We start from the raw sequence: 20,936 nt of genomic DNA, 5'->3' as shown, positions 1-20,936 counted from the left end.
GGTGGGGCCGGGTGCAGCCATGTGTTGCGTGAGAACAGTTCCTTTCCCAGATGGAGTTTGGGGCAGATTCTGCGTTTCTCCCACTGCGCTCAGCTTGGCACCGTTGCTCTCTCAAGACACGGGGCTGGTGTGAGGCTGCCAGGAAGTTTCTGGAAGCAAGCGAGCTATTTGGCTGCAAGTGAAACAGGCATCCAGCCTGTGGGGAGCAGCTCGGACTAGACTAAGTTACTGGAATTAAGACTTATTCTATGCATCTGCTCTCCTCTGTGGGGAGCAGCTCGGACTAGACTAAGTTACTGGAATTAAGACTTATTCTATGCATCTGCTCTCCTCTGTGGGGAGCAGCTCGGACTAGACTAAGTTACTGGAATTAAGACTTATTCTATGCATCTGCTCTCCCACAATATGGCGCTGGGAGAGAAGTAAACAGCTTCCGCACAGCTGCCTCCAGTTCAACCAATTAACTGTAGGACTTGCTCCTGATTGGAGAGCAGCGTACTCGGCGTGTGGGCAGCCGAGTTGGGATTGGCGGAGGAGGACTATAAAGGAGGAGAGAGACGGCATGCACGAGGAACATCTATGGGGAACATCTAAGGGAACCCGTGCAGCCCCCGAGAAAGCCGGCCGGCGGTGTGCTGCTCCCCTGCGGAAGTGGGGAATGCGGCCAGGGGGAACTGCCCTTCCACGGAGGTGGAAGGGATAGTAGCCAACCCGGGAAGAACCAGCAGCAAACCCGGGGAGGGCCGAGCAGACGAAAGAACAGCGCAGGGTCCTGTGTCGTTCCTCCACGAAGAGGGGGAGCGACATAATGGTGCCGTGACTCGGATATGAAGCCTAGGCAAGGTCCTGTGTTGCTCCTCCACGAAGACGGGGAGCGACATAATGGTGCCGTGACTCGGATAGGAAACTTAGGAGGGAAGAAACGGGAAGAAGCAGGAAAATACCGGAGAGAGAGACTAGCGAAGAGCCTAGGGGAAAGCCGGACGAGAAAGGTGCCGGAAGAAGCTATTGAAAGCCTAGGCATAGACTTGGATATGGACTGTGGGAAAGAAGTTAGGATTGAAAGCGAAAGTGAAAGCTTTCATAGACTCAGATGCGGACTATGGCGGGGAAGCTAGGAGACTGAAAGCGAAAGTGAAACCTGGAGGAGGCTTGGACTCGGATACGGACTGTGGGGAGAAGCCAGGAGAAATGAGAGGAATATTGTTGGAAGAAAACTTAGGGAAACATACCGGGTAGAGAAAAATGTTAGGGAGGATGAAGCCGCGAGTGCAGGCCGAGGCGGAGACATAAGCCACCTTGGAATTCTTCAAGTCACCCCGGGGAGCAAGAGGCGAAGATCTGGAACCAGAAGCAGAGACGTGGGCCGCCAGGTTGAGCCGCGCAAAGCCGGGAAGCTGCGCAGATGAGAGAGGCGCGGGCTGAAGCTGCTCAGCCGGAAAGCTGCCGAGAAGCAGCCTCGGGGCGGGCGCAGCCGGGAAGCCGCGGGGATAAGAATGAGAGCGGGAAGCCGCAGGGATAAGAGAAACAGAAGTTTAGAAGTAAAGTGAGAAAAATAGGAATGCTGGAAGATAGAAGTAAAATGGGAGAAATAGGAATGCCCGGAGATAGAGAAATAGAGAAATAAAAAGGCCTCCCTACAACACTGCAATGTGAGAGCTTGGATTCGGTCTGCCTAATCAAGTGAGGCGATGAGCACCTGCGGGCAGCTAGCAGCTTATGCGCCGCAGGTCACCGAAGACAGGCACGAATTAACATCAGTAAGGCTTCCCCACAATACAACAATATTAAGCTTGGATTCGGTCTGCCTGATTTAAGGCGGTAAGCGCCAGCAAGCAGCTCGACCAGAGTATGAGCTGCAGGTCACCGAAGATAGGCACGAACCAACACTAATAAGTCTCCCCCACAATAAGGCAAGGAGAAGGCTTGGATTCGGTTTGCATGATAGAGCTTGTAAGCCCCTGCAGGCAGAGCAAAGCATGCGCTGCAGGGCACCGAACACAGGCACGCATCAGCGCCTAAAAACCTCCTCACAACATGGCGAAGAGAGGACCCGGATTCGGTTTGCCTGATGGATAGGACTTGTAAGAGCCTGTGGCAACTCTAGCAAGTAGAGCAGAGTGTGTGCTGCGGGACACCGAAGACAGGCGCGTATCAACGCTAAAAAAATAAAAAGAAAGGGGGATCTGTGGGGAGCAGCTCGGACTAGACTAAGTTACTGGAATTAAGACTTATTCTATGCATCTGCTCTCCTCTGTGGGGAGCAGCTCGGACTAGACTAAGTTACTGGAATTAAGACTTATTCTATGCATCTGCTCTCCTCTGTGGGGAGCAGCTCGGACTAGACTAAGTTACTGGAATTAAGACTTATTCTATGCATCTGCTCTCCCACAATATGGCGCTGGGAGAGAAGTAAACAGCTTCCGCACAGCTGCCTCCAGTTCAACCAATTAACTGTAGGACTTGCTCCTGATTGGAGAGCAGCGTACTCGGCGTGTGGGCAGCCGAGTTGGGATTGGCGGAGGAGGACTATAAAGGAGGAGAGAGACGGCATGCACGAGGAACATCTATGGGGAACATCTAAGGGAACCCGTGCAGCCCCCGAGAAAGCCGGCCGGCGGTGTGCTGCTCCCCTGCGGAAGTGGGGAATGCGGCCAGGGGGAACTGCCCTTCCACGGAGGTGGAAGGGATAGTAGCCAACCCGGGAAGAACCAGCAGCAAACCCGGGGAGGGCCGAGCAGACGAAAGAACAGCGCAGGGTCCTGTGTCGTTCCTCCACGAAGAGGGGGAGCGACATAATGGTGCCGTGACTCGGATATGAAGCCTAGGCAAGGTCCTGTGTTGCTCCTCCACGAAGACGGGGAGCGACACCAGCCCAGGTCGCAACCTCGCCTCGTGAAAAGCCGCGTGGGAGGCCGTGCGGGAGCCGCATCCCCGCCGCAGGCCCGCCGAGGGTCAGGTGAGGCGCCCTGTGGGGACGTCCTCAGAGGCGCGCCCTTCCCTGCCGGCCCGACGCCAGTGCCGGGCTGAGCCGGCCGGGGGCCGGGGGCCGGGGGCCGGGGGCCGGGGGCCGGGGGCCGGGCCGTCGTCCGCGCAAATGGCTTCCCCGTCGGCCGGCGCGACCCCGGCTGGGGACCCTGTGCGAGGCGACAGCAGCCGGGCGCCCGTCAGGGCCGCGCTAGGGGCCGGCGGCTGAGGCGGCGCGGGGCGAGGGCGCTGAGGGCCGTGCCCTGTCCGACGGCGGCGCGGGGCGCAGCGAGGGACACGCAGGCCCCGTCCTGCCGCACCGTCCCGCCGAGGGCACCAGGCCACCGGGGCGACCCTCGCGGAGGGCGCGAGGCCTGCCGGGAAAGGCCGCGGGGCTTGACGGGAAAGGCCGCGGGGCTTGCCGGGAATGGCCGCCCGGGCCGCGAGGGGCCCGCGCTCCACGCAGCCGCAGCGGAAGCCGGCCCGCGCCCGCGCCCCGCGCCCGCGCCCCGCGCGTTCAGGACTCAGATAGTCTGGGACTGCGCGCACACCCGGCGCCCCGCGCTCGCCCACTCCCCACGGCCGCCCCGCGCTCCGTCTCCCTCCCTGGCTGCCTGGGCCCTCACGGCCTGGTGGTGACGCAGGGAAGCTGTGGCCGCACCAGGTGGGCCAGGCCAGGCCAGGCCCGCGAGGCTGTGGGCTGTGCCTTCTCACGCGTGGAAGGGCGTGCATTGTGTGCAAGGTAGAGGGGAGAGGCCTAGTAGGCCGCCCTCAGGCCGCAGCCGGCTGGAGCACCCCTTTCCGCTTGTTTCTTCGTCTTGGCGGGGATAGCAGGGAACAGGAGGCAGCACTGTCAGTTGTGTTTTCAAAACGTGTGGACAGCTTTGGCAAGCAGCGAGCAGAAACGCTGCCTGGGCTGGGGGTGGGGTCGTGGGTATGCCTTACAAGTACGCTCTTCCGCGGACATTCTGTTCTGTGGGATGAGTGGTAGGCGCTCCTGGTTCTGACGGAAATGCTCGGGGCCCGTGGGGAACACCCACGTTCTGTTGAGCACGCGCCAGGGAGCCATGGGGGCCTCGCTGACCGCTGCCTCTGGTCTCTCCCCAGGTGGCCGGGGCCAGGACGGGAGCCCTGTCATCACCTTCCCCGACTACCCGGCCTTCAGTGAGATCCCAGACCAGGAGTTCCAGAATGTCATGACCTATCTCACCGGCATCCCCAGGTACGTGGGGTGCGGCCGCCGAGCGCCCTTGCTTCCCTAGGGAGGTGGACGCCATGGTGGGTGCCCCAGGGACTTTAAGAAGCAGGCAGCACCCTGTTGGGTTGATGTCATCGTTGGGTTTCCCAGGGACTGTGGGACAGGGTCAGGGCCCTGTCGCGTTGATGGCATTGTCGAGTTTCCCGGTGACGTGGGTCGGGGTTGGGCCCTGTCTCCTAAGGGAACTGTGGCCCTGAGGGACTCCGGAGCCTGCCTGAAATCCGAGCCGCGTCGCAGTCCTGTTTTTCCAGCACCTGACCAGGCTCCTCTCTGCCTTGGGGCTCCTCATCCCGTGGTCAGGTCCGCGTGAGCCCGGGCAGCCGTCTCTCTCCTTCCTGTGTGTCACCAGCCTCCTGCCTGCTCCGGACGCAGCGCCCCACATGGGGCGGGGGGACCTTTCTCATGACAAAGGTGGAAGCCACGTGCAGCGGGGCTGCTGGGGAGTCTGGTCTGTGCAGGGAGCCCGTCTCTCTTGCCTGTCCGTGGTGTGGTTGCGTCCTGCGGGTGAGGCCCCTGCCTGCCCTTCCCAGGAGACAGCTGACCCCAGGGTTTGTCACCAGGAGTCTGGCTAAGCCAGTGTTCCCGGGCCTGTGGTTTCCTCTTTCACTGCACACAGATTTGGAGCCCTGTTTCCCAATCAGGAAGGCAACGAAGCCGCTTTGTGGCTGCCAGGCACCCTGGGCTGTGAGCAGAGGAGGCCAGGGCTCAGCATGACTGTCATCCGCCTACTGTTCCAAGCAAATGTTGACACAGTTGGCCTCCCACACCAAAAGTGGCCACTGCTGCTCCTCCGGGGACAGTGAGCCATGCATGGGCGAAGACAGGAGTATCATTCGGCACACACGATGCGTGGAGACAGGAATGCCCTTCCACATACAGCGTATATGAAGATAGGAGTGTGTGTGTGTGTGTGCACATGCGTGCATGCGTCGGGTGGAGGTATGTGCATGCGTGTATATTGTGTCTTGTGTGTGTTGGGTGGATGAGTACGGGTTTGTAGGTGTTGGATGTAAGTGTATATATGTGTGGGGTATATGAATGTGTGTGTATGTATGGATGTTGGGTTGTGTGTGTTGGGTATATGTTCAGGTGTCTATGTTGGATGTCAGTATGTGTGTGTCTTGTGTGTTGTGGGTGGGTGTGCTAGGCATATGTGTGCATGTTGGGTATGTGTTGGGTGTGTGTTGGGGTATATGCATGTGTACATCTTGTGTACCTGTGTGTGTTGTGTTTGGGGTGTATGAACGGGTGTGTATGTGTGTGTTGGGTATATGTGTATGTGCGCATGTTGGTTTGTGTACATATATGTATTGTGTGTAATGCACTCGCTGAGTTGTTGGGTGGAGCTGTGCGTGTCGGTGAGTGTGGTGTGTTGAGTGTTACATGTATGTGTATTGCTGGGTGTATGCATGTTGGTGTGTGTGTGTTCTGTGTGTGTGTGTGTGTATGTGGGGTCACGGGCCTCATTGTGAGAGTGGTGTGTGTTCTGTGTGTGTGTGTATGTGGGGTCACGGGCCTCGTTGTGAGAGTGATGTGTGTTCTGGGGGGGGGGTCGCGGGCCTCGTTGTGAGAGTGGAGCGTGTTCTGTGTGTGTGTGTGTATGTGGGGTCACGGGCCTCATTGTGAGAGTGGTGTGTGTTCTGTGTGTGTGTGTATGTGGGGTCACGGGCCTCGTTGTGAGAGTGATGTGTGTTTGTGTGTGTGTGTATGTGGGGTCACGGGCCTCATTGTGAGAGTGGTGTGTGTTCTCTGTGTGTGTGTATGTGGGGTCACGGGCCTCATTGTGAGAGTGGTGTGTGTTCTGTGTGTGTGTGTATGTGGGGTCACGGGCCTCATTGTGAGAGTGATGTGTGTTCTGGGGGGGGGGGGTCGCGGGCCTCGTTGTGAGAGTGGAGCGTGTTCTGTGTGTGTGTGTGTATGTGGGGTCACGGGCCTCATTGTGAGAGTGGTGTGTGTTCTGTGTGTGTGTGTATGTGGGGTCACGGGCCTCATTGTGAGAGTGATGTGTGTTCTGTGTGTGTGTGTGTATGTGGGGTCACGGGCCTCATTGTGAGAGTGGTGTGTGTTCTGTGTGTGTGTGTATGTGGGGTCACGGGCCTCATTGTGAGAGTGGTGTGTGTTCTGTGTGTGTGTGTGTGTATGTGGGGTCACGGGCCTCATTGTGAGAGTGATGTGTGTTCTGTGTGTGTGTGTGTATGTGGGGTCACGGGCCTCATTGTGAGAGTGGTGTGTGTTCTGTGTGTGTGTGTATGTGGGGTCACGGGCCTCGTTGTGAGAGTGATGTGTGTTCGGGGGGGGGTCGCGGGCCTCGTTGTGAGAGTGGAGCGTGTTCTGTGTGTGTGTGTGTATGTGGGGTCACGGGCCTCGTTGTGAGAGTGATGTGTGTTCTGTGTGTGTATGTATGTGGGGTCACGGGCCTCGTTGTGAGAGTGATGTGTGTTCTGTGTGTGTGTGTATGTGGGGTCACGGGCCTCATTGTGAGAGTGGTGTGTGTTCTGTGTGTGTGTGTGTATGTGGGGTCGCGGGCCTCATTGTGAGAGTGGAGCGTGTTCTGTGTGTGTGTGTGTATGTGGGGTCACGGGCCTCATTGTGAGAGTGGTGTGTGTTCTGTGTGTGTGTGTATGTGGGGTCACGGGCCTCATTGTGAGAGTGATGTGTGTTCTGTGTGTGTGTGTGTATGTGGGGTCACGGGCCTCATTGTGAGAGTGGTGTGTGTTCTGTGTGTGTGTGTATGTGGGGTCACGGGCCTCATTGTGAGAGTGGTGTGTGTTCTGTGTGTGTGTGTATGTGGGGTCACGGGCCTCATTGTGAGAGTGATGTGTGTTCTGTGTGTGTGTGTGTATGTGGGGTCACGGGCCTCGTTGTGAGAGTGGTGTGTGTTCTGTGTGTGTGTGTATGTGGGGTCACGGGCCTCGTTGTGAGAGTGGAGCGTGTTCTGTGTGTGTGTGTGTATGTGGGGTCACGGGCCTCGTTGTGAGAGTGATGTGTGTTCTGTGTGTGTATGTATGTGGGGTCACGGGCCTCGTTGTGAGAGTGATGTGTGTTCTGTGTGTGTGTGTATGTGGGGTCACGGGCCTCGTTGTGAGAGTGATGTGTGTTCTGTGTGTGTGTGTGTATGTGTGTTCTGTGTGTGTGTGTGTGTATGTGGGGTCACGGGCCTCCTTGTGAGAGTGATGTGTGTTCTGTGTGTGTGTGTATGTGGGGTCACGGGCCTCCTTGTGAGAGTGATGTGTGTGTGTGTGTGTGTATGTGTGTTCTGTGTGTGTGTGTGTGTGTGTGTGTATGTGGGGTCACGGGCCTCGTTGTGAGAGCGGAGCGTGCTTGTTGAAGTTCTGAAGAAAACAGAGTGCAGCTCCCCGTCTGCCTTTGTGGGGGAGAAACAGCAAGGTCAAGCGCAGTCCCCGTGAGTGGGCCAGCAGCTGCTCAGGGCAACGGACAGGACCGTGACAACCGGACACGGGCCCAGAAGCGCCTGGTCTCTCACTGGGGTGAAGCAACCCCAGCTGTGTGTGTTGGGGCGGGGAGAGGAGGCAGGAAGCCACAGTTAGGGGAGTGCTCCCTCTGGTGGAGACACTGAGCACTGCGCTGGTCCCTGGATTGCCTCTGCAGGAAGCTCTTCTTGGGGGGAGGGGGCGTTCCTAGGCCCGGTGCTCCCCCACCCATCTTCACCCATCTTCGCTCTTCTTGGGGGGAGGGGGCGTTCCTAGGCCCGGTGCTCCCCCACCCATCTTCACCCATCTTCACTCTTCTTGGGGGGAGGGGGCGTTCCTAGGCCCGGTGCTCCCCCACCCATCTTCACCCATCTTCACTCTTCTTGGGGGGAGGGGGCGTTCCTAGGCCCGGTGCTCCCCCACCCATCTTCGCTCTTCTTGGGGGGAGGGGGCGTTCCCAGGCCCGGTGCTCCCCCACCCATCTTCAAGTAGGAAGAGGAAGGCGTCAGTGCAGTAGTGGAGAAGCCTCTCACTGAGATTGTTTCTTTTTTCTTTTTTGACAGGCAGAGTGGACAGTGAGAGAGAGAGACAGAGAGAAAGGTCTTCCTTCCGTTGGTTCACCCCCCAAATGGCTACTACAGTTGGCGCTGTGCCGATCCGAAGCCAGGAGCTTTTTCAGGTCTCCCATGGGGTGCAGGGCCCAAGGACCTGGGCCATCCTCCACTGCACTCCCAGGCCACAGCAGAGAGCTGGCCTGGAAGAGGGGCAACCAGGACAGAATCTGGCGCCCCCACCGGGACTAGAACCTGGTGTGCCGGCACCGCAAGGCGGAGGATTAGCCTAGTGAGCTGCAGCATGTGTGGGCCCGAGACGGTTTCTAAGGGATAGTAGTTATCTTTTGCAGCCAAGCATAGATTGTATCATGTTTTAAAAAATAAATGTTTAAAAAAACACAGTGCTGATTTCAGCGCTGTGTATTCCACGCGAAAGGCAGGGACCCGTGTGAGCCCATCTTAGGCAGAAGTGCACAGGTGGTTCCAAACACTCGGGCTGAAGGCTGCCCGTGAGGTGCACGTGGACCTGTGCCACTCATCAGCCCAGGGTGGCAGGGACCCAGGGCTCAGAGCGCCCATAAGATTCCTCACTGCTAGGAGCCAACCTGCGGAGCAGCCCTGGGGGCCAGTGTCGCCCTGCCCGCAGGAGGGGGCTCTGTGGCCCTCCCAGCCTCGTGAGCTGTGGGGGGATGGCAAGGCAGACGCTGGGTCCCCTCGTCGGCGAGGGCTTGTGGAGGAGCTCCTTGCCCTGGGCGCGCTTGGGGCCCCACAGCGAGCACACTCACAAAACCTCGCAGTGCTGCCGTTCTGTGGAGGTGATGTGGCTGCGTGCGGCCATAGGATTACAGGAAGACGATGCTTGAGAGAGAAAACGCAGGATGAGGGGCAAGGGAGGGGTGGCAGGGAGAGCAGCCCCTGGAGATGGGATTCAACGAGGAGTGCGGGAGGCGACCTGGGTCACGGGGAGGAACAGTCGCCACAGGGACCCTGGGCGGGAGCAGCCGCTGTGCAGCCGGGATAAGGGGCAAGACAGAGAGGCCCCCATCACAGCTGGAGCAAGATGACAGAGCCCCCCATCACAGCTGGAGGAGACAGACAGGGGCCCCCCATCACACCTAGGGTGAAACAGGGGTCCCCCATCACAGCTGGGGTGAGACAGACGGGGGTCCCCCATCACAGCTGGGGTGAAACGGGGTGAGACAGATGGGGGTCCCCCCGTCACACCTGGGGTGAAACACAGGGGTCCCCCATCATACCTGGAGTGAGATGACAGAGGCCCCCCATCACACCTGGGGTGAGACAGACAGGGGTCCCCATCACATCTGGAGTGAGGCAGACGGAGGTCCCCCAGAGTCGTGGCTAGGAATGAGATGGACAGAGAAGACCCCCAATCAGCTGAAGTGAGACAGGGGACCCCCAATCATAGGTGGAGGAGACAGAGCTGGGCCCCCAGAGACGTTGGAGGTCCCCCAGAGTCATAGCAGGAGTGAGATGGACAGAGGATTCCCCCAGACTCTCAGCCGGAGTGAGATGGGGGCTCCCCGGGGTCATGGCCAGGAGAGACCACGCAGTGGGCCCCTTCAACAGTCTCCTCTCTGAAGCGGGACCTCTGACCCAGCCCTCCCCTCACTCTAAGAGGCGGAGCTGAGCCCGTGCTCTGTGACTGCTCCCACTCCCCGTGCCTGCACTGCATGCATGCCGTGATCTCCACGGCCTACTGCACCCCAGTGACCCTGCTCTCCACCTGGCCCCGGGCTGGAGGCCTTGGGGAGCCTGACCTGGGGGCCTACAGGGGACACTGAGGCTGGGGCGCCCGGGAGCGCCCACCGTGAGAAGTGACCAGTGGTGGCTTGGCTCCCCGACTTCCCTGTGCCCCGGCCCTGTCTGCCCCTCCCACCGGGGGCACCGGTGAGACCTCACCACCTGGTGAGACGCTGGTGAGTCTCCTGCAGGGCCTCAGCCTGCTGACCTGGGCCCCTGTGCACGAAGCAGCCGGCCAGCCACAGCTGGGAAATGAAGCCCCGGGACCCCTGCGCCCTGCTGGTTGTTAAAGACCAAGGCCGCTCACCTGACCTCTCGAGCCTGGTCAGCACCTGGCCTCAGTGCCGCAGCTCTGCACCCTGCAGGACTCCCCAGAGACACCCTGTGCCAGTGGCCAGCTCGTCAGTGATGACGGGGGACGGGTGGGCTTGGCGAGACCCACCTCTCTCTCTCCCAGCTGCAGGGGTGAGGGAGGTACACTCACCCCTGCCCCCATCCACACCCCAGGCCGCCAGAGCCCTGTCTGGAGGTGCAGTTTCATATCTGACCACAGAGGGCACTGTGGATCGAAACAGCCCCCCAAGGTGTGGCGGGGTGTTCAGCAGCGGGCCGCGGGTCCCTGAGTCGCCCAGGTCTTAGTCTGAAGTGCTCAGGCGTCTTAAGCTCTGGTGGCGGCAGCGTGTAGGAGATGAACCTGCTCACAGCGATGAGGGTTTCTGTTTTGTTTGTTTGTTTACAATTTATTTATTTGAAAGGCACAAGAGTTGGGGGAAAGAGGAGAGACAGAGAGAGAGGTCTTCCATCCGCTGGTTCACTGCCCAAATGGCTGCAGGGGCTGGAGCTGAGCCGATCCAAAGCCAGGAGCCAGGAGCTTCTTCCGGGTCTCCCACGTAGGTGCAGGTGCCCAAGGACTTGGGCCATCCTCCACTGCTTTCCCAGACACATGAGCAGGGAGCTGGATTGGAAGTGGAGCAGCAGGGACTCAAGCCGGTACCCATAGGGGATGTCGGTGCTGCAGGCAGTGGCTGTATCCGCTGCGCCACAGCGCTGGCTGGGTCCTGTTTTACAAGGACTTTTAAAAACCACAGAAATGCTTCCTCTGGTCACAGATGTTTCCTCCCATGGCACACAAGGTCCTCACCCCTCACCCACCTCTCTGTCCCCATTTCTGCCCCAGAGCAGCCTCCCGTGTGTCTGGTCAGACAGGGCTGCCTTGTCCCCCACCCCTCGCCAGGGCCCCCAGCTCCTCCAGAGACAGCTCAGGGCTTCCCTGGACCCCAGCCCCATCTGCCCGGCCTGCACCTGGCTCTTCACTGCTAAGGCCGAGCCGCCAGGCTCCACGCTCGCTTCTGGAGGGCATGTGTTCACGCTCCTGCCTCAGAGACAGCTTAGCTGAGCCGTGTGACAGGGTAACGGCCCCTCCTCACCATTGTGCGTGCCCGCCCTGGGATGAAGCGGGGTCCCTGCTCCCCCAGCTGAGTCTTGGGACGAGACTGCATCTCACTGTAGGGAGGGGCCCAGCCCCAGGTCCCTGCTGTGTGGCCCTTGCCCTGGCCAGCGACACAGCGGTCAGACGTCCAGCCAGCGCCCCAGCTGCCTGCCCAGGAGGAGCCCCGACTCGCAGTGGGCCCCGGCACTGAGGGCGTGGTGAATCTGGATGCAGTTTCTGAGGCCCCCATGCACCGTTCGCTCACTTGGCCCAAGGTCAGCTCCTCAGCCTCACACAGAGCCGCTGCCGGCCAGGCGGCACCTGCTTGCCCAGCTGTTGGGGAGCCGGGGACCGACCCCTTGGGCCTCTGCAGGGCACAGGGGCCATTCCTGAGTCCTCTGTGGCGACGTCACAGCCCAGGGTGCCGCAGGAGCGTGCCTCCCGCGGTGTGGGGTCACCGCAGGCAGGGGTCAGCTCAGGCGCCAGCTCTGGGTCCTCCCTGGTGTGCAGGACTCCCAGGAACAAGTGGATCCACACTGGGGCTCGTGGCAGCCCCTAGGCGCATGCGAGATTTTCCCAGAGAAGGAAGTGGAGGCGGCTGACGACTGAGTCGGCTGTGGGGGCGACGCCTTCGCCACCAGATTCGCTGCCGTGAGAGGCGGGCCCCTCCCTCTCCGTGTGCGTGCCCAGGCAGGGGCTCGTTCAGCGACGCCAGCAGACGGGCATCTGGGGGACACTGTCAGGCCCAGCTCTGCAGGTGACGGTGCTTTACTGGCTGTGTGCTCTGGCTGGGGACCCACATTCCTGGGCCCTGTTTCCATCACTCGGGGAGGAGTTGGACCCTCAGTGATAGGGGGTTGGCTCAGGGAGGGGCTCCCTGGCCCAGAGTTGCAGGGGCAGGGGTGGGTCCTGTGAGTCAGCTCTGGTTGCCAGGGCAGCAGCCGGATGCCGGATGCCGTAGTCGGCCTCCTTGGGGAGTAACCTGTAACCCTCAGATCCGCACTGGGCCAGCGGCCCCACCTCAGTGGAGCACCTGCTGGTGGCAGTCCTGGGTCACGCAGCCTGAGTTGGGACAGCAAGACCAGCAGCAGCTTTGGCAGAACCTCCTGCACCACGTAGAAGCGGACAGGGCACCGGCAGTGCCCAGGGTGGGTGGCCGAGCACACACACTGCAGCGTGGTGAGGCCCTAAGCGCTCGTGATGGCCTGCAGATCACTGGGGTGGGCACCGAGACCGGAGCCGGCATCAGCCAGGCCATTCGGCAGCTTCCCTGTGCGTGCCGTCTGCTGCCAGCTTAGACTGCTGTGGGGCCCAAACGGAAGGAGTAGGTGGGCAAATGGGGGAACGCGACCCAGCACTCCACTGCGGAGGAACCTGCCCGGAGGCTCCGTGCGCCTGTGCTCTGGCGCCGGTGCTGGCCTGCGCCTCTGCCAGGAGGCGTTCGCTGCTGTTGGACCAAATTGCTGCAATGTGTGGCCTCCTTCAGTGTCCACTGTGATGCTGGTGGACACTGGGTGCACAGCTCGCCCCACATGGACGCGTGCGCCGGGCCTCGCTGTCGCCTCCTGGTTCTGGGGGTCGCGGTGTCTGGGGGATGCCTGCGGCAGCCAGGGCACCCTCCCTGGCTGCTGGGTTCAGTGTCTGACTCAATTCCGCTCTCCGTGGGAGCCCAGAAACGCCCCCTGGACATGTGCAGAGAAGTGCCAGTGATTGGATTGGCTGGTGGCGGCCGGTGCTGGCAGCGCCCACGGCTGGGCCACGGGGTCCCCGGCGGAGGGGGGCAGAGCTCTCGCTGCTCTGCTGGCTCGGCCTCCCGCCGCCAGGCCGCCGGGCCCTGGGGGAGGGTGTCCTCACACAGAAGCCCAGCGTGGCCGTCGTCCCCAGTGTGGCCGCTGCAGAGGCACAGGCTCCTCCCCCGTCTCCAGTGGACGCTTGCGGTGGGGGTGGGGTCCTCCCAAGTCGTGGAGAGCGGTTTTCCTGCGTGGCCGAGCGCAGGGACGTCAGGCACCAGGACGGCTGAGAAGCAGGGTCCAGGGCCGGGCTGGGAGGGCGTGGCCAGGGAGGGCACTCAGCTGCGGGAAGTTTGGGTTCCACCTGGATCTGTGCCCAGGTGGCCAGTGTGAGGCTGTGGGGACATCGGGTACGAAACACCCACGCTTCCAAGGGTGAGATGGGGTCCCGGAGCTCCAGGGAGGGGCTGAGCTGGCGCACAAGCACACACACAAATGCACACACATGTACACACACATGCGTGCACACACACCCCCAGAGTGCTGCCATGCGCCGAGCCCGAGGCCCCTCTGCACTCCCGATGCATTCTGCCTCACAGCACAGAAATGGCAGAAGGACAGCGGGAGGGCGGCTGCGTGTGCGGCTGCCGCGGGGGCTGGGTGGGCCCTGCCTGTACCGCTCACCCACTCTCTCCTGCTTGCAGCTTGCAGGATGCTGGCGTCGGGTTCATCCTGGTCATAGACCGCAGGCAGGACAAATGGAGCTCCGTGAAGGCGTCAGTCCTGCGCATCGCAGTAAGTGCCGCGCCGAATCGCAGGGGGCTGTTCCCGCTCCAGAGCTGCCCACCGAGGCGTCATGCGTGCAAGATGCGGTCTCCGCCACATGGCATGGGTGGGCCTTCCTCCAAGCCACTCTCCCCTCCCTGGGAGACCCAGTCAGACGCCGCCGCGCCCCTCCCTGTCCTCACCCTCACCCCAAGGACTTGTGTCTGAGAGCGTGGGCTGCAGTGGCCTCTTGGCCTGCAGGAGCCTGAGGGGAGAGGTGGAGTCAGCAGAAGGCCCCCCCGAGTCTTCAGTCACCCCCATGTCTGCCGGGACCTCACTGTGAGCTCCCCCTCTCCGAGCCGGCACCGTCCCCACTCGCTCCCCTGCCCATGGGCTGAGCGCAGGCAGTGTGACCATCTGCAGGTGTGAGCTCCCCCTCCCCCAGCTGGCGCCGTCCCCGCTCGCTCCCCTGCCCGTGGGCTGGGCGCAGGCAGTGTGACCATCTGCAGGTGCGGGCAGCAGGCGCCGTGCAGCTCAGGGGCCCCCAGCACTTCTGGACGGCTGCACCCCAGGACCCAGAAGCCCCGGCTGTGCTCTGGGACCTGGGGGTGGGGGTGGGGTGAGTCCCGTTCCCAGGCTGCTCGTCACCTCCTCCCTGCGCGTCTGCCCCCACTCCCACAGCCTCCGTGTCTGCGGGCCCATCCCCAGCCGCTGACGCCTGCGCGGGACCCAGGCTGCCTCTCCCGCCTCAGCCCCGCGTTTCTGTGTCTGACAGAAAGCTCCGGAGAAGCAGCTGTGTGGCGCCAGCAGCTCCCGTTGCTTTAACGTCCCCAGAGGTCTGGAGAGCCCTTTGGGGAGGCCTCGCCGGCGAGCAGCCGCGTGCGCGTCACCCTGTCCGGCCTCAGCATGGGCACGCGTGGGTCCCAGCAGGCTCTCCCATGTCAGGCACACTGGGAGCCCACAGGTTGTTACAGCCAGGCTCCCGGTGAGGTGCACCACTGTCGGAAGGGACAAGGACACTGGTGCCACAGCCAGTCAGGCTCACCTTGGTATAAACAAACCACCCAGGGGCACCTGGAGCGCCATCCAGGGGCCCACTGTGCCTATTCAGGGCCGGCCCGGTGCTCGCGCCCCTGTGGGCTCCTGGTCCCTGCGGCCTCTCTGGCCTGCCTGGCTTGCGCCTTTGCACACACACCTCCGCAGCCCCCAGCAACTTCCACTCCTCCTCGCACACACAGCCGGCGCCTCTTCAGGACTGTCCACGCAGGGCCAGGCTCCGCCCCTTCTGCCCGCACAGGTCACAGCATCCTCGTCCTGTGGAGGGGGCATGCCTGCCTCCACCTGCACAGAGGCACACGTGGCTCCTCCCTGTGTGGGGAGCACTGTCCACCTACCTGTGGCTGCACCCAGTTCAGGCGTGGCGCTGTGACGCCCCGGGCACACATTACAGCAGCACATACATCCCATGTACCGTGACTGGTGGTGCACACGAGTGTTCTTCCCAAACGGAACCACAAGATGCGTGTTCTGGTGCAGGAAGATGCTGGTGGCAGCAGCATTGTCCCCACAGAGCCGTCCACACAGTGCAGAGTCCACACAGTGCTGTCCACACAGAGCCGTCCACACAGTGCAGAGTCCACACAGTGCTGTCCACACAGAGCTGTCCACACAGTGCAGAGTCCACACAGAGCCGTCCACACAGTGCAGAGTCCACACAGAGCTGTCCACACAGAGCCGTCCACACAGTGCTGTCCACACAGAGCTGTCCACACAGTGCAGAGTCCACACAGAGCCGTCCACACAGTGCAGAGTCCACACAGTGCTGTCCACACAGAGCCGTCCACACAGTGCAGAGTCCACACAGTGCTGTCCACACAGTGCAGAGTCCACACAGTGCTGTCCACACAGAACTGTCCACACAGTGCAGATCCACACAGTGCTGTCCCCACAGAGCCGTCCACACAGTGCAGAGTCCACACAGTGCTGTGCACACAGTGCTGTCCCCACAGAGCCGTCCACACAGTGCAGAGTCCACACAGTGCTGTCCACACAGTGCAGAGTCCACACAGAGCCGTCCACACAGTGCAGAGTCCACACAGTGCTGTCCACACAGTGCCGTCCACACAGTGCAGAATCTACACAGTGCCGTCCACACAGTGCAGAGTCCACACAGTGCTGTCCACACAGAGCCGTCCACACAGTGCAGAGTCCACACAGAGCTGTCCACACAGTGCAGAGTCCATACAGAGCCATCCACACAGTGCTGTCCACACAGTGCAGAGTCCACACAGAGCCGTCCACACAGTGCAGAGTCCACACAGTGCTGTCCACACAGAGCCGTCCACACAGTGCAGAGTCCACACAGAGCCGTCCACACAGTGCAGAGTCCACACAGTGCTGTCCACACAGAGCTGTCCACACAGTGCAGAGTCCACACAGTGCTGTCCCCACAGAGCCGTCCACACAGTGCAGAGTCCACACAGTGCTGTGCACACAGTGCTGTCCCCACAGAGCCGTCCACACAGTGCAGAGTCCACACAGTGCTGTGCACACAGTGCTGTCCCCACAGAGCCGTCCACACAGTGCAGAGTCCACACAGAGCTGTCCACACAGTGCAGAGTCCATACAGAGCCATCCACACAGTGCTGTCCACACAGTGCAGAGTCCACACAGAGCCGTCCACACAGTGCAGAGTCCACACAGTGCTGTCCACACAGTGCCGTCCACACAGTGCAGAGTCTACACAGTGCCGTCCACACAGTGCAGAGTCCACACAGTGCTGTCCACACAGAGCCGTCCACACAGTGCAGAGTCCACAGAGTGCAGAGTCCACACAGTGCTGTCCACACAGCGCAGAGTCTACACAGTGCTGTCCACACAGCGCTGTCCACACAGTGCAGAGTCCACACAGAGCCGTGTCCACACAGAGCTGTCCACACAGTGCTGTGTCCACACAGTGCAGAGCCCACACAATGCAGAGCCCACGCAATGCAGAGCCCACGCAATGCAGAGTGCACACACAGCCGTCCACACAGTGCCGTGGGAGAATTGGGACTGGAAGTTAGTGTTTCAGTTTCTGTTTTTGTGGTGACTCCTGCACCCCAGGAAATGGGGCTTTTCTGTCCTCCTCCTGTGACTCCGGGTGCGCACCAGCACTGGTTTGGGAAAAGCAGGCTTGTGGGGAGTTCTCCTTGCATCCTGGCGCTTCCCTGCGAAAGCCGAGTCCACAGATTCCAGTCCCGGCTCCAGCTCGGGGCTGAGACCTGCTCAAGCTGCGGTGGCTGTGGAGATGGGAGACGGGCATCCTCAGGGACAGCGGGTGGCACGCAGAGGGTGGCCATCGCATCCTTGTGTCCATCCCCAGGCCTGGATAGGGGCTGTCTTCACGAGGGCCCCAGCCTGGGTGGACTTGCGTGGAAGGGCGCGCACTGAGCAGGAGATGGGGGCAGGGCGCGGGCCAGCAGCAGGTGGGACCCTTGCTTCAGTTCAGGAGCTGCTGGGAGAAGCCGAGGGGAGGCCAAGGAAGGGGGGAAGCTGTGGCGGGGGGGGGGGCTCAGCCACTCCTTCTGGGCACCTGCAGGCCCACCCTGGCAAGGAGAGGCCACAGCCAGGAAGGGCTGGGTCCCACCATGTACCCTGCGGTGGTGACTCCAGGCTCTGTGCCCGGCGCCCCCTGTGTCGTGGGTGCCTCAGCGATGGCTCTGGTGAACCTGACATGGGGAAGTGGACAGGGCGGAGCTGCTCACTCTGTCACCACCCTGGGCTGGCTCTGCACTGTGGGCTGCACAGGCCGGCATCCCCCCCCCCCCCCCGCCGGAGCTTTGGGTGAACCTCGCCTTCACAACGCCAGGGCCAGCCAAAGGGCCCTGGAGAGGATCCCCCAGGAGTCTGCAGAGCCCAGGTTCCTGGGCGGCAGGTGCTGCAGCCGCCAGGGCAAGTGCAGTTGGTCCCCGGTGAGATTCGGCGCTTACGTAAGGCACTGAAATTATGGGGATATTTTTAGCCACCATGTGTGTCATCTCATGAGCTGAGCGGCCCTAATTTGGGGTGTGCTTTTCTCGCTTTCCAAGGCTTTCAGCCTGGCTTGGAATAGAAAAATAAGACATGGGGCGAGCCAAGCGCCAGCGTTCTCCAGATCAGGCTTGCCGGGCGCCCCTCGGGCCCAGCAGGGGTGAGCGGTGGCAGCCGGAGAGGGCTGTGTTCACCTGCCGCAGGCTCGGGGTCCTGACCGGTGAGCAGAGGGGACAGCGGGAGTCAGGGCCGGGGATCGGACGTCTTTCCTGCCCTGCTCACGCTCCATGCAGTCTGGGCTCTCCCAGATCTTCTGCAAAATGCCCAAGGATGCTCTTGCAGAAGCCTGCTTCAGAATCTAGCCCCTCCTGCTGCGCCGTGTGAGTGTGTGTGTGTGTGTGTGTGTGGCAGTACACATGAGTGTGCGTGAGGGAGTGCATGTGTGCGGCAGTGCATATGAGTGTGTGTGAGGGAGCATATATGAGTTTGTGTGTGATGTTTTGAGTGAGTAGGAGTGGGGATGCACATGGGAGTATGTTGTGCACTTGTATATGACAGTGTGTGTGACTGTGAGTGTGTCACAGTCTGTGTGTGCATGTGTATGGCTGTGTATAACAGTGTACATGTGTATGACTGTGTATATGAATGTATGTAAGTGTGTGGCTGCATATATATATGCATGTGTGTCTGTGACTGGGTGTTGGTGTAAGTGTCATGTATGGATGCCTGGATGTCTATATGAATGTGTGTAAGTGCATATGTGTCTCTGTATGTGTGTGGTTGTGTGTATATATGCATGTGTGTGACAGTGCGTGTGTGTGGCTGTGTATATGCATGCATGTTTCTGTGAATGTAAGTGTGTATGTGGTTGCATGTATATACATTTGTGTCTCTATGAATGTGTGTAAGTATGTGTGGCTGTGTGTATATGCATGTGTCTGTATGGCTTGTGTGTCTAAGTGCATGTGTGTGGCTGTGTGCATGGCGGTATATATGCATACATGTTTCTGTGTGTATGAGTGTGTATGTGTGGCTGTGTGTACATGCATGCATGTCTCTGTGTCAGTGCATGTGTGTGCTGTGTATACATGCATGCCTGTCTGTATGAGTGTGGCTGCTTGTGTCTGTGTATGTGTGTGTGTCAGTGTGTGTATATACATGTGTGTGGCTGTGAATACATGTACATATGTCTCTGGCTGTGTGTGCATGCACATGTGTCTTGGTATATGTGTAAACATGCAATCGTCTCTGTGTATGCATCTGTGGTTGTGTGTACATGCATTGTGTCTGGCTGCATGTGTATACGTACACGTGTCTGTATACATGCACATGTGTCTGTATTGTGTGAGGGCATTGTGTACATGTGTGTGTGTACATGCATTGTGTCCGGCTGCATGTGTATACGTACACGTGTGTCTGTTTACATGCACATGTGTCTGTATTGTGTGACAGCATTGTGTACATGTGTGTGTCCATGCATTGTGTCCAGCTGCATGTGTATACGTACACGTGTCTGTTTACATGCACATGTGTCTGTATTGTGTGACAGCATTGTGTACATGCGTGTGTGTCCATGCATTGTGTCCGGCTGCATGTGTATACGTACTACACGTGTGTCTGTTTACATGCACATGTGTCTTTATTGTGTGACAGCATTGTGTACATGTGTGTGTCCATGCATTGTGTCCGGCTGCATGTGTATACATACACGTGTGTCTGTTTACATGCACATGTGTCTTTATTGTGTGACAGCATTGTGTACATGTGTGTGTGTGTCCATGCATTGTGTCCAGCTGCATGTGTATACGTACACGTGTCTGTTTACATGCACATGTGTCTGTATTGTGTGACAGCATTGTGTACATGCGTGTGTGTGTCCATGCATGTGTCCGGCTGCATGTGTATACGTACACGTGTGTCTGTTTACATGCACATGTGTCTGTATTGTGTGACAGCATTGTGTACATGCGTGTGTGTACATGCATTGTGTCCAGCTGCATGTGTATACGTACTACACGTGTGTCTGTTTACATGCACATGTGTCTTTATTGTGTGACAGCATTGTGTACATGTGTGTGTACATGCATTGTGTCCGGCTGCATGTGTATACATACACGTGTGTCTGTTTACATGCACATGTGTCTGTATTGTGTGACAGCATTGTGTACATGTGTGTGTGTGTCCATGCATTGTGTCCGGCTGCATGTGTATACGTACACGTGTGTCTGTTTACATGCACATGTGTCTGTATTGTGTGACAGCATTGTGTACATGTGTGTGTACATGCATTGTGTCCGGCTGCATGTGTATATGTACTACACGTGTGTCTGTTTACATGCACATGTGTCTGTATTGTGTGACAGCATTGTGTACATGTGTGTGTGTGTCCATGCATTGTGTCCGGCTGCATGTGTATACGTACTACACGTGTGTCTGTTTACATGCACATGTGTCTGTATTGTGTGACAGCATTGTGTACATGTGTGTGTGTGTCCATGCATTGTGTCCGGCTGCATGTGTATACATACACGTGTGTCTGTTTACATGCACATGTGTCTGTATTGTGTGACAGCATTGTGTACATGTGTGTGTGTGTCCATGCATTGTGTCCAGCTGCATGTGTATACGTACACGTGTCTGTTTACATGCACATGTGTCTGTATTGTGTGACAGCATTGTGTACATGCGTGTGTGTGTCCATGCATGTGTCCGGCTGCATGTGTATACGTACACGTGTGTCTATATTGTGTGACTGCATTGTGTACATGCGTGTGTGTGTATATATGCATTGTGTCCGGCTGCATGTGTATACGTACACGTGTGTCTATATTGTGTGACTGCATTGTGTACATGCGTGTGTGTGTATATATGCATTGTGTCCGGCTGCATGTGTATACGTACACATGTGTCTATATTGTGTGACTGCATTGTGTACATGCGTGTGTGTACGTGTTTCTATGTGTGTCTTCATGTAACGTGTGTGCATCTGTGACGAGAGGGTGGCAGGGCTCACTGGACTGCTCCTCCCAG

General features: G+C 59.3%; 1 protein-coding gene across 11 annotated transcripts in view; it reads left to right on the top strand.

The window, feature by feature from the left end:
* Positions 1 to 20,936, top strand: part of MCF2L (MCF.2 cell line derived transforming sequence like) — a 138,969-nt gene that overhangs the window by 90,562 nt on the left and 27,471 nt on the right. For 10 of the 11 annotated variants that reach the window (XM_051841707.2, XM_051841708.2, XM_051841710.2 and 7 more), the window contains exons 3-4: positions 4,075 to 4,189; positions 13,835 to 13,925. In XM_051841707.2, the coding sequence (XP_051697667.2) occupies positions 4,075 to 4,189; positions 13,835 to 13,925 (206 nt within the window). Of the gene's footprint in view, positions 1 to 2,651; positions 2,960 to 4,074; positions 4,190 to 13,834; positions 13,926 to 20,936 lie in introns of those variants that run through there. The other variant, XM_070048556.1, reaches the window with a different exon arrangement.

Source organism: Oryctolagus cuniculus, chromosome 9 (assembly GCF_964237555.1).
Source record: "Oryctolagus cuniculus chromosome 9, mOryCun1.1, whole genome shotgun sequence".
In the NCBI taxonomy this organism is placed as follows: domain Eukaryota; kingdom Metazoa; phylum Chordata; class Mammalia; order Lagomorpha; family Leporidae; genus Oryctolagus; species Oryctolagus cuniculus.
The sequence above is the reverse complement of the archived record's forward strand: the minus strand, read 5'-3'. Positions and strand labels throughout refer to the sequence as shown.